Here is a 21253-nt window from a genome sequence, read left to right as displayed (position 1 = left end):
CCCTTCCCGGGAGCTGAGCCCCAGCTGCGGGGGATTATTGCTGGTGGTTACATAAAGGAGAGGGGGGCTGATGCCCAGCACTGCTCAGCCCTGGAGCCCAGCCTGCTCCACACGTACCCACTCAGCAGAGCTGGGGACAGCTCCAGCCCCGTAGGTGGTTGGAGTTGCCATCCCGTATCCTGGCTAACAAACACCCTTGGGATGCTGGGGATAGTGGCATCCTTTCCTGCTGCAGAGGGTGGCACAGAGCAAGGGGCATTCTCAGCTCGGTGCTGGGGCAGACAGAGGGCCCTGGGGCAGGGGAAGCTGCTGGAGCCTCGGTCACAGGATGGAGCTTGGGATCTCGGTGCTGGCAGGCTCCGGGCAGTGACAGATGGTCCCACGCTCCAGGAGACAGCGCCTGCCACGCGTCTCCCTCCGGCTTGATCCAAATCCAAACCCCAGCATGAGATTTTCGTGCTGATGGACTGCAGTGGGAAATCTGGGGTGCAAAACCAGGTCACAGAGCCCCAGGCAGGGGGCAGGGATGGGCTGGCCTAGCCTGGTTATCTAACTCCAGCCTCTCTCCACATGCTCCCTTCTCCCTTTTCCTGGTCCATCACCTGCCTGCAGCAGGACAGGGCAGCAGGCAGCACCTCAGCTGTCAAAGCATCACCAGGACACCTGGATCCCTCCCAAGGAGGGGTGTTCTGCCTTGGGGAGGTCACTCAAAGAGCTGCCAACATATCCCAAAGTCTTGTGTAACCTCCAGCATCAAAGCAGGGCACCATTTACAAACAATGCAAAAGAGGGTTTATTGAAACCATTCCGGTTAGAGCAAGTCCTGTACAGCACAATTCGCAATAAGTTAAAGAACCAAACCAGTCTCAGTGTTAAAAACCACACTAACACATAACACAGTGATATAGCCATCGCCACCCAGCTGAGTTATTGAATCAAGGCACAAAGTCATTCATTAAATACTGCAAAAAAACAATGACACAGGAAAATAAGCTGGAAAACAGACTGGCTTTGTTAAGAAGGTGCTGGTTTGGCACTGATGCATTTAATTGAGCTGCCACAGGGAAAACTGTGTTTCCAAAGTGTCTGGAAACATTAGTGGACAACTTAAAGCCAGAAAAGCTCCCCAAAGCTGAAAATCCAGCTCTCCTGAAGGAACATTCAGTGTGCCTATGGGAAGGTCTGGTCTGGGTAGGGATCTGAGGAGGGAGAGTGCAGTGAGAATACAGCCTAGGCACCTTGCCTCCTGCCAGGGGAATCTCAGCAGGAAACAATCCACATCCAACACTCAGGCTGGACTACAGTGCAAGTCTGGGGTCCCCTGCCCTGTGCCCTGCTCCAGCTGGCTGAAGAGCAGCCTCAATCCAGCCCTCAGAGCCTCTTATGGCTGCAACACTGGCACAGGGACCTGTGGGGCCATCAGGCCTAAGGTGCTGAGCAGAGGAAACCCAGGCTGAGGGACACAGCTGGGGAGCCTCCCTGCACTCCTAGATTCCCCCAGGAAACAGCTGGTTAGACAGGCAGAAGGGGAACCCCACCATTTTGAGCCCAGGGTGCTTTGAAGGTTGTGGAGCACTCTCCAGAGAGTATCCCTGGCTTCCTGCACAGCTGGGACACGCCAGGACTGGCTCCCTTGACTGCCTGGGATATGGGTCACGGGGCACAGGGAGCTAGGGCACCCCTTAGGCAGCCACTGGCCAGCTGGAAGCAGGAGGTGTCTAGGCAGCCCAGCTCCCTGTGCTGTCTGCCTGGGACTGCTGGGGCTGTGGTGTGAGCTGGTGACAGCAGCTGCCCAGTGGCACATTTGGGCTCAGCAGTGGCAGAAGGGAAGAGCTGATGCCTGATGCTGCACATTCCCATCCTACAGTGCTCCTACACATCCCCCAATGTCAGACTCAGCAAGGGAGGGAGGCACTGGCCAAACCCCCTCCGGCACGGCAGAGCTTTAGAGAGGTTATTTTTAGGGCTATTTTTATTTTCAGGACTGAGCAGCTGGTTCAAACTGTTTTCAAGGCTCTGTACCTTGTTTCTACAGCCTGCACTGGCACCCACTAGGACAGGGCAAAGCAAACACCTCATGGTGCTACATGAATCTCCAGGAGAAACATGTCATCTTCACACAGCAACCTGTCCCATCCCCTTGGGATACCAGGCTGGGCAGAGAGAAGAATGCCCGAGGATCCTCACCCAGCATCACTTCCATTCCAAGGGCTGGGAGGCAGCACAAGAGCTCCTGCCCACCTCCTGGCAGCAGGGACAGTGCTTAGAGAAGGCTCCTCAGCAGCTGGAAGGCTAAATGAGCAGGGAGCTGGCACTGCCACTTGGGTACAGGGCTTCCCAGAGCAGCAATCTCAGCTCCCAGAAAAGGTTAAAGTGCAATTCTACTCCAAAAAACCAAAAATGTCTTAGATCCTCTGGCTCCTTTAAGCCAGGAGAGGTACTGCCAGGGACCAGCCAGCCTGGGCTCAGGGTGGACCTCTCACCACCTGTAAGCAGACTGAAGGAAGGGAGGAACATTGATGCATCCATCAGGTGGGAGACCAGCTCCCTCTCGGTGTCACCAACACTCTACAGCCTGGCTGGGAAGGAAGCAGCAGAGGACACAGAACAAAGGTAGGCTGGTGACTGCAGAGCAGGACACGTGGGGCTGTTTTTGGGGAAAAGGCCATTTGCTAAGTAGAACGACACTTTAACCTGTGCTCTGCTGGCCCAAGTGACATCAGACACACCACAGCCATGGCTGGGGTAACCACACACCCCCCACTGCTACTGAAGCAGGGCCCAAATCCAGGAGAGGGTAACTGCAAATCAACCTGCAGCCAAGCACCTCTCCCCAGCCAGGAGAGCTGACTCAGAAAGGAAATCTTAACACCACACAGTGAACTCCACTTCTTGGACATCCCAGAAATCATCAACTCCGGCATCTCAGGAAGCATGTGCTTTCCTCCAGACACATTCCTGAGTCAGCACAGTTCTGAGGGCACAGAGGGATGGAGGAGAAAGCCCTCCTCCCTGAGCTGATGACATTTCAGTGATGGCCAAGCACTGAAGTCCCATCAGCTCTGAGGACGGACGCTCTGGCAGCTGCCCCCACAGCCCAGGTGTCCCTGGACACTGGGGGTGCTTCCCTGCCAGCCACGCTTTGGTTTGCAGATCGAGAAAGGCAGCTTCCCATTGGAATCCAGACTCTGGGCTTGCTGAGAGCACGGCTGCAGAGCAGAGGCAGCCTTTCCCCCTCCCTCGGCAAGCTCACACTCGGCTCTGGAATCGCATCCTGTAGAGGCGGTCCCGGATGTACTGCTCACTGTCCCCGGCCATGTGGCTCAGCCAGATCACCCTGCTCCCCGAGACATCCTCCTTCAGCTTCCTCTTCATCAGGGACACGGGGCCTGGCCCCTCGCCGGGCTGGGGGCCCCGCAGCAGCACGTAGCAGGCGTGACGGCTCCGCTCGAACAGCACTGCTGCAACACGGAGCACATGGAAACCCAGCCTAAGCCTTCCATGCCTGGACTGGCCACCAGACCCAACACCACCCACAGGGGCCAGGAGGGACCAGTGTCCTCCTGCACCTCCTTGCTGGAGGACTGGAAGGAGAGGACTTACCAGTGAATGCAACTATTTGGTCTGTGCTGTTGCGGAGCTCCAACAGGACATTAGAGTAGGAAGGATGGAAAAGGTAGAGCTTCTGGAGGGGAGCTCTGTCTCTCTGCAACCAACAGGACACTATCAGGACACAGATTCACACGTTATCCCAGACACAACACCAGCACCAGGCTCAGGGATTACTCATGCTCGATGGGATACACCCAGCCAGACACTTGTCCGTGTCAGCCCAGTTCATCCTGACTGACACCATTAGGACAAATGCTGGGATTTTGCTTACTGCTCTCCTTCCCACCCTAAGCTTCCTGCAAATAGCTGCCCTGTCTGCTGCAGGCAGGAGACAGATTTTTGCCTCAGGGCTAGCAGAGTGAGCAAGGAAAGCAGAGGAAGCTCAGCTGGTGTTCCAGCAGCCTCAGAGACACAACCTGCCACCAGCGCTGCCTGTCACTGCCCTGAGGGCTGTGCAAGCAGCTGAGCTGTGCACTGAGGCTGCCAGAGGCTGCCTGGGACACAGAAAGGATATTCACGTGGCCACAGAGATCACTGCATGCAATGCTGCCATGGGAGGCTCCCAGGGAAACAGCAGCAACTCCAAAGGTACCAGGCCAGAAGCCTCCCACCTCACCTACAGTGCCACACCAAGGCAGGGCAGTGACTTTGCTCACAGAGCCACCAAGTTCCTTTTCTCTACATAAGCAGGCTGAGGGTGACAAAAGCTGCTGGTGCCACCACCACCTGCAGGGACATGGCTATGGACACTGAACCCACACCCAGGGCATTAGGCTGCAGTGTCAGTGGCACACACAGAGGGGAATATCAACACTCTGAGAATGGGGTAACTCCACCCAACTCTGGCCCAGAGTCTGGAGAAGTGCAGCCCTCAGCAGCACCACTCACTGTCTCATTGCCTGGCTCTTGGTAGTCTCCCCAGATGAGGAAGGCAGAGCGGTGATCCGCAGTGGAAAGGATGGCTGGGCCAGGGCTCCCTGCTCCCGAGTTCAGCTTCAAGTCCCACTGGACTGCTCCAGATCCACTCTCTACAATCATAACCTAGCAGAGAAGAAAGAAAAGGAACTCATGACAAAGGCATTTAACAAGCCATGAGAGAGAAGTCAGGTCAGCTGTCTCTCCCCACACTGTCTATGGGAACAAGTATCTGACACATGGGAAGATGAGGAAATACTTGAAGCAGAGCATCACAGAGCTGTGAGACCTGGGGTGGGCCACATTAGAGTAAAGTCACAAGATTTGCAGCTACTTCAAGGGGTTCAAAGTTCTGTCATAGAAGCCTCTTGCTGAGAAGAAAATTAAAGTGCCTGAGCTGGCTTCGATAACCTGTTGAAAGAGATCCTTTTGCAGCTTAAAGCTTCCTAAAATCAGCCAGAGGGAACACATCCCACCAACTGTCCTTGACTCAATTCCTGCTTGAGCTGTGACATACAGAGAAATGGGAATTAAAAGGAAGAGATTTCAAACCTTCTTCCTATTGGGTCCAATTTCACTCTCCAGGACAATACCAAGAACATCAGGTTTGTAGTAACCGAGCAGCGGCTCACTGAGGGAGAGAAAGAGCAGCGACAGATCAGAACCCACCCTGATGGTTGGGCATACTTTGCTTTCCCAGTTGCCTCTATCCTCCCACAACTGCCCTGGTAAGAGACTTGACTGCCACAACATTGGATTGGCCTGGTACCACCCCAACTCTGAGCCCAGCCACATCACAGCAGCCACAGAATGAGGAATCAAAGCTTTGAGCTCCTCCATCCTGAAGCAGCACCCAGCATTTGCTAGCAGAGAGGACAAAACACCATAAGCAAGATCCAGATATGACCCAGGCAAAAAAAAAAATTGCATCTGCTGTTGCTGGGATCTTGGATATGTCACATCTAGCCCACACAGAGAACTCTACCTCAAAGCACGGGACACGTTGAGGGTCCACACAGTGTGGAGATCTTTTGTGTTGATCAGCGTAGCCATCTCTGAGCTCACAACCAAGATGTTGTCCCGTGACGGCCCAGGAACTTTTGCCAGGTAGCGGAAGTCTCCAAATCTGAACAAGGAAAGAGAAATGATTAAGTTTTTTAGACCATGGGGTGCTTTTACTGTGAGGTTTGGAGTTTCTTCCCTGCACAGTAAATGCAAATAGGAAACCCCAACGTGCTTTGCCTGCTTCCTGTGAACCCCTGATGAAGCCATTAACACCAACCCTCTTCCTGAGCTTTGGATGTGCTCCTAGTCCAAAAGCCAAATAGCCAGGAAAGAACAAAGCCCCAACAGGCCAACCTGTCAGGAACACCAGCACCCTCCACTCCACCAGCCTCCAGGAGAGACATAACCTCATACCTGAGAAGGGACAAGCGGTGCGTGGTGCGGTCAATGTTCTTCTCCCACTGAGGATCCTGCTGGAGGCCGGGAAGTTTAATTTCCATCCCAACTGCTGCACTGCACAGATCTTTCAGGGAATATGCATAGAGAGAGTTCTCTGTGCAAAAATTTAAAAAAAAAAGCAAGAATGAGAGAGATAAGTTATCCTGCCCTGGCTCTGAACTCTATGATTTTCCAGATCTGTCAGATCAACTATATTTTTAGGGCTTGCATCATAGAGTTGTAGTGGTATTTTGAGACTCAAGCCTGCTATTGAATGCTTTTAACGTTTTATCTGTTCATAATCCAAGTGTTCCACAGTAATCATTTGCTATAAATGACTGCCTAATCCTTACATGCTTGACATTTGTTAAATAAAACCACTACAGTACATAACAAACTGCAGTTTAAGCAGAAGGCCCCCCCTTCTCCTGGCCCTGAACAGCTCTTTGACTAGGTGAAAGCTCCACACAGCTTGTAAGAACGCAAAACACACTCTCAGATGATGTTTACTAATCCTGATCTCAGTTACAATCACTCTTTCAGACTGATTCCCAAGCAGAGCTGTACCTGTGTAGAAAAGGAAGTAGGAGGAGGAGCGCAGGTCCAGCCTGACGTAGCGAGCGTTGCCATCCACGGTCAGGCTGCCAGTGGAGCCAATCTGTTGGCCAGTTTTTCCTGAATGGATGAAGGTCTTAACCTATGCAGGGAAGGGATTAAAGACAAAAACCAACAAGGTTAAAGCTGGTACAGAACAACAACTGAACGGGAGCAGGATAGGCTTGGATGGGAAGTCTCTCCCTGGTTTTGGAAGAGTGGGCATGAGTTCGATGACCCCTTTGCTGTGAGTTCTTCTGGAAGTCTGAAAGCCACTTCCAGCATAGCCACCTGCTCTGAGAATTTGCTACCTCTGTCACCCATCTTCCTTACAGACTGGGACTGTGGAACAGCAGCCTCAGCTCTGTAAGGACAGCAAAGATCCATTCAAGCCTAAAATGGAGATGACCTTAAGGCAGGAACAATGCAGCATATGGACATGGGAAACTTGGCTTCACATGACAGCTCTGCTAAATGTTTTAAGTGCCCTAATCTACTCCTCCTTTGGCTTATGTGAGTCCAAGAAGATAAAAGAGCTGATAGATTTCTTTCTATTCTTTGTGCAGGGTAACAAAATCCACTAAAAACATTTCACCCAGGAGAATAAAGGTTAAAACTAGGACCAGATTTAAGTGTCTGAGCAACAGTCAGAGTCTGGGGAGAGCAATGGACTTTAGCGACAAGTGAAACATCTGACCAAGAGAAACAGCATCCATCAGAAATGCTGAGTCAGGCAGGAACCCTTCCCTCTACCTTGAGAGGGAGGGACTGGGAAAGAGAAGGACATCTGCTGCTCCCAAAGCGAATCTGGAGAGTCTGACAGGTGAATAAGGGATTGAGTTTGCTGGGGAGAATGAGAACACAACTGGAGAGGGAGAGCAACACATGCACCAGCTGTTCCCAGCCTCCCGCACTGGGAGGAGACACACGCCAGCTCTGGTAGATCAGCTGCACCTTTACTGGCAAGCACAGCTCCAGTGGCTGCCCCGGGACAGTGACAGCCAGAGGTATTTACACAGGGAGTGAGAAAACACAACACCTTCCTCACTGCACTGCCAACCCCTCTGTGTCGCCACAGGAGGTGGATCCCGAAATCCGGCGCATTTTCCGGGATGTGTTTGTGCTGAAGCTTGCAGCAGGCAGGGGTCAATGGGAATCTGTGGAAAAGCTGCCCTCTAACCCCCTGCACACAGACCCTTCCACAGACTGCTCACAGCTCTGTCCTTTCAACTTCAGCCCTCAATAGCAACAAAGCTCCTCTACTTGAGTGCTGAATCTCCCTTCTGACCAGCCCTTTCCAAGCTGCAGAGCTCCACTCCAGCTCCTACATTTGCGTGATTTCTCAAAAGAGAACATACTTTTCCTTAAGTTGGCAGAGCGCTTGCCAAATCCAGAGGGAGGAAGGGATTTCATACCAAGATAGCAAGAGAGCTTAAATGGAAAACAGATCAAAAGGCAGTCTTGAAGAACAGAGGCTACATTCAAACATTTCTTGGCCGCCTAAGATTAAAAAAACTAAAGTCTTGAGATAACTGGGATAGAAAAAGCAAGGAGGAAAGATAACAGGATTTCTGATGATTCTTCCAACAACAATGCCTTGGACAGGAAAACTCTCTTTTCTTAGGGAGGACATTGGCCAAGAAGGCCAGTGGAACCTGGCTTGTACCAGCCATAGTGTGGCCAGCAGGGCCAAGGAAGTGCTTCTGCCTTTGTACTGGGCATTGGTGAGGCCACATCTCGAGTGCTGTGTCCAGTTCTGGGCCCCTCAATTCCAAAAGGACACTGAGGTACTGAAGCAGGTCCAGGGAAGGGAAGAGAGCTGGGGAAGGGTCTGGAGCACATGTTCTGTGAGGTGGAACAGAGGGACCTGGGAGGCTCAGCCTGGAGAAAAGGAGGCTCAGGGGAGACCTTCTCACTCTCCACAACTCCCTGACAGGAGGGTGGAGCCAGGTGGGAGTCAGGCTCTGCTCCCAGGGAAAAAGGGACAGGACAAGGGGAAATGGTCTTAAGCTCTGCCAGGTGAGGGTCAGGTAGGACATCAGGAAGAATTTCTTCAGAAAGGGTTGCTAAACAGTGGAAGGGGCTGCCCAGGGAGGTGGTGGAGTCACCACTGCGGGAGGTGTTCAAGGAAAGCCTGGATGTGGCACTCAGTGCTCTGGGCTGGGTGACAAGGTGGGGAAGGGTCCCAGGTTGGACTCTATGATCTCAGAAGTCTTTTCCAACCATAATGATTCCATGGCTCTGGTATGAGGACATGGGGCTCCCACTGCTCCCAGCAGACCCACAGGGAGCTGTAACTTGCGTGCTTTGAACAGGACAGACTGGGCACGCAGACAATGCTGTGCCACCCCATCATGGATGTAGATGTTTTAGCAGAAAAACTGCTCTAGCTACATGACTTTTCCCCTCTCAGAAATGGGAAATGCAGTATGTGGAGGGAGATAATACAACCAGCAGCTGTTTCGCTAAATGGACTCAGATCAGAATTAACCAGCACTGTGACACTGGGAAGAGCAGTGCAAAGCAGACCACAGGCAGAGAGAGGGAAGGGATCAGAAAAGGGCAGTGCTGGTACTAAAGCACTGACTGTCAGCTGTGCTTTGATCTAAGAGCCAAAGCTGTCAGGGTTTGTTCACTTCCACTTCTCTAAGCAGAGAAGCAGAAAACTGCAAGCTCATCTTGCCCCGGCTCACTCCCCAGACAGCTCAGGAACATGCAGTGAGGAGAGCACAGGGGGAGGGATTACTGGCCAGCTCTTTGATTTATTTTACTTTTTTAAACCATAAAACACTTGTGCTGATTTGGGAGTATATCTGTGGAGGGTGGGAAAAAACCCACCCCAAACGCACAGAAACCAGAGGCCTCCAGACACTTCCTCTGAGACTACAAGGTGGAAATAAACAGCATTCCTGCCATCCCCTGGGGTTATCAGAGCTTCAGGATGACATACCTGGCCTCCTTGAGTAATAAAGATTATCAGGTCCTGAACTCCATCATTATCCACATCTGGAATCACTGACAAAGGAGTCAGCAAAGTATAATTAGCTCCGAAGTCACCAGATTCCCTCCACAGAACTTCTCCTGGAAAACAATTAGTGGGAAACAGTCACTAAAAGGCATCTTAGGTTGAAAGGTTATTAATGCTCCTGTTCCAGCCCATCAGCACCACAAACCAGCAACATTTATGCTCATCATGGGGTACTTCCTTGCCTTTCTGCATTCCCAATGAATCCCAGTATCCACAATTTCATCTCACACTGGAAAGCAATCCTAGCTGTCTGCAGGAACACACCCAAACACCCTGGCACAAAGAACAGCTTGCTTCCCATGTGCCTTTAGTTAACAAGCTTCCCAGCACGTTCATGGCATGGAGAATCCTTTGTTTTGATCCAAATGCCTGCTGCTGTGCACTTAAACCTGCACAAACATTTTGAGACCATAAAGCAGCTGAATTCTGACCAGTGTTGCTGCTACTCCTGGCAGAACCTTCTTTGCTGCAACTTGCCTCCTGCACATGTTTCCCCACTGACATGACCAGCGACAACTCAGGCCACATCCCACCTCTCCCTTGTTTAAAGAACACACACAGCTCAAACTTGATTTTAATTGAGGTACAAAAGCTTTGCTTTTTAAAAAACGGGGTGGCTGGGGTGGGTTTCTCTTCAACAGCTCCAAACCAGTTGAGTGGCTCTATCCACCCACTGTCCAAGGCTGTGGGTCACTTTCCAGTCACTGACCGGTGGAATCTGCAGTGGAATCTGGCAGGGAGGACACTGCTGGGGGATTTTCTTTCTAATGAACACTTTGGTGTCTGATTAGGTGCTCCCAGGGCAAATGTTTACCCTCCCCTTTACCCAGCATCACACACAGCAATTATCATTTCAGGAATGCAAAGTAATCATCTGTTCTTTGTCAGGAAGGCAGCTGGACTGAAAGCCAAGGAATTACTACTTGATGCTGTCTGCAATAATTTAAAGCAGGCTGTATTTCTAGTAGGATTGCTCCAAAGTTTTTACTGCAATGCTGAAAAAAACACTTGGACTTGTTACTATGACAACAGATGTGAAGTGAAGAGAGCAGATTTCCTAGGCTCCTTAGGAAATCATGGGAAGACAAAGAATTTTGCCTTCGAAGAAAATAAGCAGGCAGAGGAAGAAGAGAAGTTTTAAATTACCACATTTTAGCTTCAGGACAGTCCAAAGGTACAGGAGTAAGACCAGGCTAAGGAAATTCACTTGTCAGTGCAGAAGGCTCAAATCTTTGGTGGTTAGACAGCAGACATAGACTGGGAGAAAACATCTTATTTTTTTAAAAGAGCAGTCTGAGTTAAGTGAAACAGGTGACACTGAGCTGGATTCAACACCAAGCACTTAAGAATCCTTCCATGCCCTAACCCAGCCCACAGAGAGCACAGCCTGTGAAAGCAGCCCCCTCGTGCTCCATCAACAGGAGATGGGACTGTCCTGCCTGACATCTGCAGTGCCACGGTGCTTCCTCAGAGCCCGGGGTCACGGCACAAGGACAGCAAGAGGAGCCAAGATGGAAATTAGGCAAGTGCCTGGACTGCAAATCTAGCCTGGGTGAAAAGGTTGGATTTTTTTGGTCTGGAAGGAATAATAAAATCAGAACTCAGAGGACTGAGTTCAGCTCTCACTTCAAGCATCCACAGGGGACACAGAGACTTTTGTCCCTGTCGGACGTTCTCCAGGTTGGAGTTCTGATTTATTTACTTAGTGATTTCTCAGAAGCTGTTCCATACATCTGATCATCGTGGTGCCCTTTCTGCCATATCCCTCAGGAGACCAGAACCACCCACAGGCCTCACAGTTCAGGCCGCTGGAGGATCAGGTGAAGAGAGAAGGTGTAACAAAACCCTTACTCCTGTCCTCTTCCTTGAGACTGCTTTGGGCTATGGCAGAGATGGAATAATACACAGCCACATAGACTTTTACTTTGACCTGGAACAGTTAATCTTAAGCTCTTATGTGTCCCGGTTTGCTGGTAAGATAAACATGCAGGAATGTTAGATGTCCCACACAAACAGGAGCATGCACTCCTACACTTCCCTTCTTGCCCACTCAGGTCACTTTTTGTGGCAACGAAGAAAGCAGGACTTAACACAACTTCAAATGATAAAAAACCACTAACTTTATCAGCATTTAAAGATCAAAACCACATCAGACACTTTCAGATGATAATCTGCCTATCTCTCCTTCAATCTTCCTACAGGCAGGGGCTAGACAGCCTGAGAGCCCTGGAATCTCACCAAATCCTCCACGATGATGAATCATTAACAGCTAAAGATTGTACTGGCTACTGTTTTTAGCACACTGTGATGTAAGTTAGACTTTGCCTCTTTGAATACATTTAGCCTATTTAAATACATTTTATTCTGCTCTGTCCTCCTAACCCCCAGTCAACTACACTCAGAAACCATTTTTAACTTACTTAATAGCAAAAAGGCATCAAATACACAAAATCCTAGGTTAGTCACTTTTCTATCCGAAGCATTTTTTCCTCTCTTGCTTTGAAGTTATCTATGGAATGTTTTATTTGCCATACTGCTGCGACCTGTAGCTTAGCCTGGCTCCTTCTCTCCACGCTTGCCTTTATGGTTGTCTTTAGTTACACACCTTTGGCTCCACAGCCAACTTTCTACACTTTGACCTGAAACTGACTTCATTAATAGTCTAAAAATAACCTGTGCTAAAGCCTACACATGAGGGAAAACGGTGCTATCTCTGTTGGTACAGAAACTTTCTAGCTCTGTGTGTATCTACACTTCCATCTACACTGGAAATTAAAAGCTACACCAGATTTTCCTCAGATTCCTCAGAGCTGTACCTCTTGCTATTTCTTTTTTTCAGTTTTTGGAAAACAGGGTGTGAGGGGTTCAACACCAGATACAGAGGATGGGATCCTAGGGAGAACATGTATTGTTTAGACCTCTGGAAACAGTAACCCCCAAAATGGAAATGTATTTTAGGCTTCACCAGCAAGGAAGGTTCAAGGTGCAGCAGATGGTCACTGCTCCTAAAGTAGTACAGACACTCCTTACCCCCACCCACATTAGGCAAGATGATGATGATGCATTTCTCCACCTCTAAGTTTAGAAAGGAAGAAACCTTTCCAGAGGAACCAGGAAGAATCGTAGACTACTGTAACAGACTGGCAAGCACTTCTTCTAAGTGCTCTCCTTGATGACTTTAAAATCATAAATTCCTAGAACTCCCCCTCCTCTTGCCACGGCAGGCGCTCCTGGCACACACACATGAGTAACTGGGAAATGTTGCAGGTGCAGGTTTGTGTCTAACCCCGGAGAGTATAAAGTAACATTCACAGCTAGTGACTGCTCCTCCTGTTTCAAAAGCTGTTGGAACACTGGTCTTATGAAACAGTGGCTGGCACAAACCCCCACCAGAGCCCAGCCTTTGGAACGGCGAGGCTGAGAGCACGCGCTCCTCAACGCCCAGCGAGCAGCTCTGGCAAGGTTTCCAAGATAATAAATACCCAGTGCCCATTGTTCATGTACCAGCCAGTCATGTCACACTGACATTCCCCCCGGAGGCCACCAGGTGAGGAATGCAAGTGGCCTGTCCCCTGTGTGGCAGCAGGGCTCCGGCTGGCACTCACCTGTCTGCAGGTCGATTGCTATAAGGGACAGCGGCTTCCCCACCACGAGGCAGCCCGGGGCCTCTGCCATGCCCAGCTGCTGGATGCCACACTGCAGCCACTGCACGTCCTCAGCAGCAGGGCTCTCCCAGAGCACGCTGCCATTCGTGCCGGACACGGCCGCAACGAAGGCACAGGGAGACGGCAGCCCTGGGGAGAAGAGATATCAGAGAGAGCTGCCCCTGCTCCAACCTTTGCTGCCCTGCACCACCCAGGAGCTGGAACTCACCCAGCTCCTCTCCCTACCCAGTTTTCTCTCCCAGTCACTAACTGGAACTAAAAGAGAAAGGACAGCCCTTTCTAGAAGGCGTTTCTGAAGCAGGTACCTTCATCCAGACAGGACCTGTTGAAGCTGCTGCTGCCATTGCTGGATTTGAAAGCAAAGAGCACATCTTGTACTTTGTCTTCATTCACATCTTCTATAGCAAGGAACTGGTAGGGCACTGCAAGAGAACACAAGCCAGGCTCTGGTGAGGATTTTCTTAGCCCGCAGCAGACAAAGTTGCAGCAAAACACAAATTCCTAGGGACCTACTCACTGCCTCCATCCTGGACAGTGTAACATCAGGACAAATTGGCTTTTGTATTAAAAAAAAGCCATGTACACAAGTACCAAGGACAGGATGTTAGTGCCAAAGGATTTTTAAAATTTGCTATCCCCCAGAGGATTTGTCTCTTTTAAGAGCCAAGCAGCCAGAATTTGAACTATGCTGAACAAAGAACAACTCTGGTCTTGGTGTGGGGTTGCTATTCTCAAAGTACAAAGAAGCCCCACCCAAGCCCCACAAAACCCAGATACTCCATCTTTCTATCAGCTAAAAGCAGCTTTCTTGAGCTCAGAGTAGCAGAACCTGGGATGTCTGCAAAACCTGGGACGTCTGCAGCACCACATGCAGCTCAGTCCCTGCTGTGAGCACTATCTCTGCATTTACAGCACATCCAGCACAACCCACTGCACACAAGATTAAAGAAAAGCTCTCCCAGAAGCGATTGCCAAGCCACTGGGGAGCAGGACCCAGGCTAAAGAGCCAACTAAAGCAACCAGAATAAAAATAGCTATAGTAACTATAGAACAATTTATTAAAAAAACAAGATGGAATTATTCTTCTCCTCTTCCTGTTGGCCATGTGGAAAAGGGAGAAAGTCAAAGTGACAGAGGAAAAAATGCCTAATTGCCTCCAACCTCAGCTCAAACTTCAAGGGAACATTTTACAGAGCAAACTTCAACAGAGATTTATTCCCAGATACCCTTCCTCATTTTTTTTTTTTTGTGAATGAGGCCAGCTTTCTACCTTGTTAGCACTTCAGAGCAGCATCTAATTTCTCCACTAGATCCTGTAAACACCTCCTGGAAGGCCACTCCAATTATGATGGGCCATTGCTTATCCAGGTCAGGTATTCATAGCTCTGGCTCCCAAGGGCTGCATCCCTGCAGGTCTGGCTCCATGTTGTGCTTAGGTAGAGGCCCACAACCCAAACCCATGGCACAGAAAGGAAAAGTACTCTTGGCAAGTATTTATACTGCTGCAGCAAGCTCACCTGCATCGTTGTAGTATCGGAACCATGTTCTTTCTGAAACTGGCCTCTCTGGGCAGGGAATGATAAAGGAGAAAGCAAACACAATGATCAGGCAGAGGAACAGGGAGATGAAGAAGGCGGCAGTGCGCCACCGGGACAGCCGGGACAGCCCTGAGGACTTGACAATCCTTCTCTCCACGAAGTTTTCATGGTTCTCCTGAGCTTTTACATCCTCAGTCTTCAGAGGGTGGATCTCAGCTTCCGAGTCCTTGTTATCCATCACAGCTCATTCATCGGTATTCAGACACCCTTCTCCCCCTTCACTGCAGCAATGGAAAGAGAAGTTAAAATACATTTTGAAATACATTTTAAAAACACCAATTCAAATAATCTGTTACTACCTGATATTCACTCTGGAAACATTTAATGGGAGGTGAGCAAACCAGTGTATTGTCACAGAGCTGGATACAACACACTGCTGGTGCCAGAGGTCTCCTACACAGAGCAATGGGGAGAGTCTGTGGAATGCAGGAACAACACCAATTCTTCTCCAGAGGAGGAAATAAACTCTGCTAGAGCTGGACAAAGAAGGCTACAGACCCCACGCAGAAAGGACTGACTGGTCTGCAGCTCTCCCTCAAGAAAAACACCCCAAAAGCTCCTTTTGGCTGCAAAGACTTACAGCCACCTCCTGCGTACGTCAGCCTGACTCCCAGCTGGAGACGTGAAAGGAAACACTTGTGACCTTTATATCCCAACATAAGGCTGTTCCCTACTGTAATGTGCACTTGAGCTTCCCCAGGAGAGAGAGAAACAAACACCAGCATATTCTGTAGAGGAGCAAACCAAAGCTATTCAACACCTTCTTAGATGAGAAACCACGGGGTAGGTTCAGCAACCCAGCCCTGCAGAACGCGAGAGAGTGACGACTTCCGTCCCTGGAGAAAAAACAAGGCAGGAGTTGAGACTAAAATCAGGCAAATTTGATTTCATCAGACTGGAAGAGCTAACAACTGCTATTTTAGTTTCTCCTGCTATAAATCATAACCTTGAGCTACAACTACAATAAACAGAGGGGTTCTGTGCTAATTTGCTATTAAAAGGGGGGGAAAGAGCCCTAGTCAGTCAGAGGATCCTGTAATTCATTACCCACAACAACAATAAAAATCCATGTTTTATACAGATTCTCTGATAGTGCTTCTTTAAAAAAAATACCACAAGGGAAGAAATAAAGAATAACACATTCCAGTAGTCTTGGAAAAAGCTGCTTGACAATGTTATGAAAAGTTATATCAGAGCAAATAACCACGACAACCAGGCCAATTTTCCATGACGGTGCCCCAGCAGTCACATGTCTGGATTGTCCACTGGAGCCATTTACTTCCCCAGCAATAAACAGCTTAAAGTCAGCACCAACACAGTGCAGAGAGCCTGGGACTTCAACTCCAACAGCAACAGGGCTTGCTGTGTCTCACGTTTCTACCCAAGCTCATTTACAGGTTCAGTGAAACACAAGATGAGTCACCGTGGGGAGGCTCAGCTCCTTCAGGCAGCTGTGGCTCCCCAGGATGTCCCTGTCCCACTGCAGAGGTCTCTTCTCTTCTGGGTACAAATCACAGGGCGACAGATCCATGGCAAGGCAACCCTGAGGCACAGGATCAGCAGGTCAGCCTGGCACTGTCAACCCTTTAACCTCGAAGCCTGCTGGACTTAGAAGCACTCCAACCTGAGCGCTCTGGCATTTCTTCTACATCAAGTACAGGATCTCACTCCAGATAATTTAATTCAACCTGCACAATACCATGCAAATGAATCAATAATGCAGAAGTTGAATCTTATTCCCAAGATCTTACTCCAAGGATTTCATCTGCCCTTCTCATCAGCCTGCCAGCCACGCCAGGGACACCTTCACGGGACCAGCTGTTCCCTGACTGATTGCAGGCACCTAACGGGTAGGAAGGCTCCAGATGGAAAGGGGAACAACAGTTCAAGTGGTGCTTTCAGCCTCTGCCCCGAGCTGAGCATTGCTCTTTTACTGCACCAGGCCTCGAGCAGGTTCAAGGTATAAGGCTTCAGGCACAGCCTGAGCAAATGATTTACTGGCGTGGAGCAGCCATGGCCGCAGCGATGGGGACAGAGGCAGGAGTGAGTTACGTGACCTCCCCTGTGCTGGGGCAGGTGGCTCGTGTGTCTCTGGAGTGCCCATCTCCAGCAGCATGGAGAGGGGGATCTTCCCAAAACCAGCACCCACAGCATGGGCTGCAACAGGGCTCCAGCACAATCCCACCGGCCTCTCCAGCAGAGCCCTCCACAGCCTCCCAGTACAGAGCTGGGAAAGATCCAGGGCACAGACAACTGCTTCCAGCACCTATGAGACTTCCCAAAAGGAGCCAAACCCAGGCTTCTCCCCTCTCTGTCCAAAAGGGACACCACTTAACACAGCATTGATGGCATATTTTTATGACTCACTATAAATCTCACCACTGTCATCTAGACTGGGATGAGAATAATAAAAAAGCAGTAATTATCCTGACAACCCCAGTAATTCCCCTCTTTTTTGCAGCGATGACCCTACGGAGCCACCAAGTACAAAGAGCCCTCAATGCCTTTAAAGCAATTCTCTCTCTTTTCTTTCAGGGTTTGAATAATGCCCTTTGCACCCCTGCCAGAGCAGAGGCGGTGCCAGAACAAGGACCACGAAGGTCAATGGCAAAGATTCAAACAATGCAGGAAATCCCAGCGCCCGCTGCTGCCAAAGTACATGCTGGCAGCACGTGGAATGGCCTGAGCTCAGAACAACAAAGAGGGCTGGTAATCAGTTTAATTGAAGACAAGCAGAAAATGATAGGGTGCATCTGAGATGGTTTTACTGTCCTCTAGCAGCCGACATCTTGTCTCCTGCTGGAAGAGGACACAAAGTAATTCAGCTGGGAAGTTTAACGCATCCAGGCACCTTTCAAGGGAACAGGCAGTGACAGGATCCTGCATTGCTGCAGTGTAACACACACTACATGCAGCATATCTGGGGACGGGAGAAAACATGAGAGAAAGACCCTGTAGAATGAGAAATAATTAGAAAGCAAGTGATAGACCCAAACTGATCCCATGCAGGCCAGGGAGCGTTGGCAGCACAGCCAGGATCTGCATCTCAGACAGAGTTCCAGAGCTCCCCAAGCCTTAAAGGCTGCTTCCCCCAGCCTTGGGATGAACTGGGAGCAGTCCCCAGCCCAAGCTGAGAGGGAATGAACACCCTTTCCTGTACCACAGTAACAACAGGGACAGGGCAAACACAGCTTTACTCACCCTCATGGGGGACTCACTGTCCTGTTTCCTGAAGCCACAGTGCAGATTTACAGATCTGATATGCCTCAAACCAGTGACACTTGCACAGCTAAACCCAAGGGACAAACCATCAGCAGCAGTCAGACAGAACTGCCTGACAAGCACAGAGAACCACAGACAGTCAGGTGGATGACGACTGGTGACAGAAACCATTTAAGGATCTGTGCACTGGAAAGGTTTAACTCATTTTCCACCCATAAAACACCAAACCACAGCATCTGGAATGTCACCAGGCACCAGTTCTTCCTGGAAAATTTCTAGCAATATACCATAACTTAGATTTGATGTTCAACACGTTTATATCTTTCACAGAATGATGAAATCAGGTTCTGACTGGACATTTTAGGAACACAAACACAGCATTTGGCTGGTTTGGTTCTGTCTAGTTGGTTAGTTTAAGCACCTCAGAGGTTTCCTTCCTGTCAGTCAGAAATTGTTGAAGCCCCAAACTGCCATCAATAAAGACAGAACAGCCTTGTTTTGCTCTGAAAAAGATGCAACATTCCCATCACAGCTATTTTCCATGAGCAGACTGCTGGGTTTTGATCCCATGCACAGTGAGACACTGCAGCAAACTCACTGGGCATCACATCATGCTGTGACATTCAGTCTTGGGTCATTTGTTCCTTTTTCTGCAGTCCCACTTACATCAGGTCAAGAAGAAGTAACATGTAAGATTTCCCAAAATGAGTTTTTTTGTCCCAAAGACACTCAGGCTGCATGCTGCATACAAGCTTATCACTTTGCTGGGTCATCTGCAGCTCACAGCTCTTTCCTGACATCAGGTCACAGCCAAGGGCTGGCCAGGGACACTGACCCGAGGAGACCATCCCTGTCTGACATTGGGGCACCTCTACTCCTGGCAGGTCCCTAAGGTCTTTGTAAGGACACCGTTTGTAATCCAAACCCCACCAAAGAGACTGGTGAGGCCCTGGCACAGGTTTTCCAGAGAATCTGTGGCTGCCCCATCCCTGGAAATGTCTGAGGCCAGGTTGGACAGGGCTTGGAGCAACCTGGGATAATGGAAGGTGTCCCTGCCCATGGCAGGGGGTGGAACAAGATGAGCCTTAAGGTCCCTTCCAATCCCTTTGGGATTCTCCTGCTGGAGCTGTCCTCAGGTTCTTCTGAAATGACATTTAACCCTCCAGTGCAGACACAGCATCTGCCACAGAGCACCCACAGCAAGGGAATTAGAAACTCCTCCAGAGCACAAGCACCTTGCAATGTGATACATCTGTCATTTGTAGGAGAAAACTCTTATCCAGGGCAGTTTTCACTACAGACAGGAGTTCTAATACAGAAACTCAAACTGTTTAGAGAAGAGCAAAACAAAACCCAGTACTACTTTCATGAGAGCAATGGGAAGATCAAAACTCTTAGACGAAGAACAGCATTAAAGCTGGGTGGAACTGATTACAGGTCAGGCCAGTAATAACAACTGAGCTGCAGAAACACCAGTCATTATCATCCCACAGCTTACAAGCCCCACTGCATCCGAGCCACTCACCCTCACCAACTGTCGCAGATCCTTTGTGCCAACTTCAAGGGTAGAGATCAGTGGGGTGTTTGAACCTCCCACATCAGAGACACCCCCACCTCGGACTGAGACATCTCCACCTCACCCACAGGGCTCCCCTCTTGCCTCAGAAGCACAGTGACATCCCTCACTGCCAGAGACTGAGCGCACAAGGGACTCTGGAGAGATCTCCATGCGGGAAAACCCCCTGGAAAAGGCTGTGGTCATTTCATATGGGTTTAGTAAGAAGACAAAAGCAAGTACATTTTTTAGGTGGGGCACTCAATCCACAGATCACAAATTCCATGCTGCCTCCTGCACAGCCTAGAGAGATTTATGGCAGCATGAAACTGCTGTTTCAAGGAGTGTTCAAAGGCCAGGTTGGATGGGGCTTGGGGCAACCTGGTCTAGTAGAAGGTGTCCCTGCCCATGGGACAAGATAATCTTTATGGTCCCTTCCAACCAAACCCATTCCATTAGTCTATGAAACAATGGCCTTCCTCCACATGATGTTGTCCTTCACAGCCACCTTCAAAAGAAACCTCTTTTCTCCTCCCAGAAGATGGATTTTTCTTTGCATCTCTTACACACACACACACAGAGAGCAAAGCTCCCTCACAGGCTACTCCAGACACCAGACATCCAGCCCCGAGGAGCCTCTCAGCTCCACAGGCAGCCCAATCCTGCCCTGGTACCGGGAAGGGCTGGCTCCAGTCCCTCCCTGCAGGTCAGGCTGCCCCTCTTGCTCCCAGCAGTTACGCAAGATGTTTTTGCCTTACAAAATAAGGAGAAGAGACTGGAAATGAGGTCGGAGTTGAACACATTGAAGTATTTTTCTTTCGGCAGGAAGCCCTCTAATTCATGCCTGCAAATCAGGCTTGTGGGCTGCCGAGGGAAAGAGAAACAGGACTTTAACCCTCTCCGGGAAGAGCGCTGAGGCTCTGGGTGTGCTGAGCTCTGCAGAGGTGAGGGGCTTTCTTTGACTGAAGCACAGACCCGCAGTCCCAGGTGCTGCGTAAGCAACTTCCCAGGCCCCCTGGCAGCTGCCAGCCTCGGGATAAAGGACCTCGGATCAAAGGGAGCAACCTGGTCTTTTAGAGAAAATGATTAAATTCTTTCCCAGGCTTCTCGCTGTGCTTTGGGACCACTTCTTGAGCTGCTCAAGGCGGCCAGCAAACCCCTCCGGGTCAGCGGAGAACGCCCCAGGGCTGGGCTCGAAGCTGACAGCCGCGGGCTCTCACCAGCCCGGCCATCGCGGAGACAGCGCGGCCCGGGCCCGTGAGCGGCCCCAGCCCCAGCGCTGCCAGCTCCAAGCTCCCGGAGCCGGCGGCAGCGAGCGGGCAGCGGGGACGCTTCGGGAGCCGGCTCCCTTCCCGAACGCCCCCTCACAGCGCGGAGGCGCGCGCCGGGGACAAGGCCGTATTCTCGGGGCGCACCTATGGAGGTGTCAGGAGCCCGCCTTGCGCCGGGAGCGGCCCAGGGCCCCCCTCCGCCCTGCCCGCCTCCCCTCGTGGCCCCGGCCCGGCCCCCGCCCGCCCCGCTCCGCACTCACCCCGCGCCGCCGCCGCCGCCGTCACTTCCGCCTCCGTCCCCCGCCGCCGCCCGGCGGAAGCGGCGTCATGACGCAGGGAGCGCCTCCGCC

The 21253-nt window shown here is 50.5% G+C and overlaps 1 protein-coding gene across 3 annotated transcripts; it reads right to left on the bottom strand.

Moving 5' to 3' along the window:
• Positions 1-769: 769 nt before the first annotated feature.
• Positions 770-21207, bottom strand: FAM234A (family with sequence similarity 234 member A). Of its 3 annotated transcripts, none has more exons than XM_069029550.1 (12): positions 21164-21207; positions 14775-15076; positions 13563-13679; positions 13198-13386; positions 9515-9645; positions 6538-6667; positions 5947-6085; positions 5513-5653; positions 5080-5158; positions 4501-4653; positions 3604-3706; positions 770-3461 (listed from the first exon to the last, which is right to left on the bottom strand). In XM_069029550.1, exons 2-12 carry the CDS (start codon positions 15031-15033, stop codon positions 3250-3252), a joined length of 1653 nt encoding a protein of 550 aa, XP_068885651.1. In that variant the 5' UTR covers positions 15034-15076; positions 21164-21207; the 3' UTR covers positions 770-3249. The 3 variants fall into 3 exon arrangements, with proteins under 3 accessions (XP_068885651.1, XP_068885650.1, XP_068885652.1); XM_069029549.1 differs by lacking the exon at positions 21164-21207 and adding an exon at positions 15155-21029; XM_069029551.1 differs by lacking the exon at positions 21164-21207 and adding an exon at positions 15616-21029.
• Positions 21208-21253: the final 46 nt, after the last annotated feature.

The sequence above is a fragment of the Aphelocoma coerulescens genome, chromosome 14 (assembly GCF_041296385.1).
Source record: "Aphelocoma coerulescens isolate FSJ_1873_10779 chromosome 14, UR_Acoe_1.0, whole genome shotgun sequence".
NCBI lineage: Eukaryota > Metazoa > Chordata > Aves > Passeriformes > Corvidae > Aphelocoma > Aphelocoma coerulescens.
Note: the sequence above shows the minus strand (reverse complement) of the source record. Positions and strands in the feature narration are given on the sequence as shown.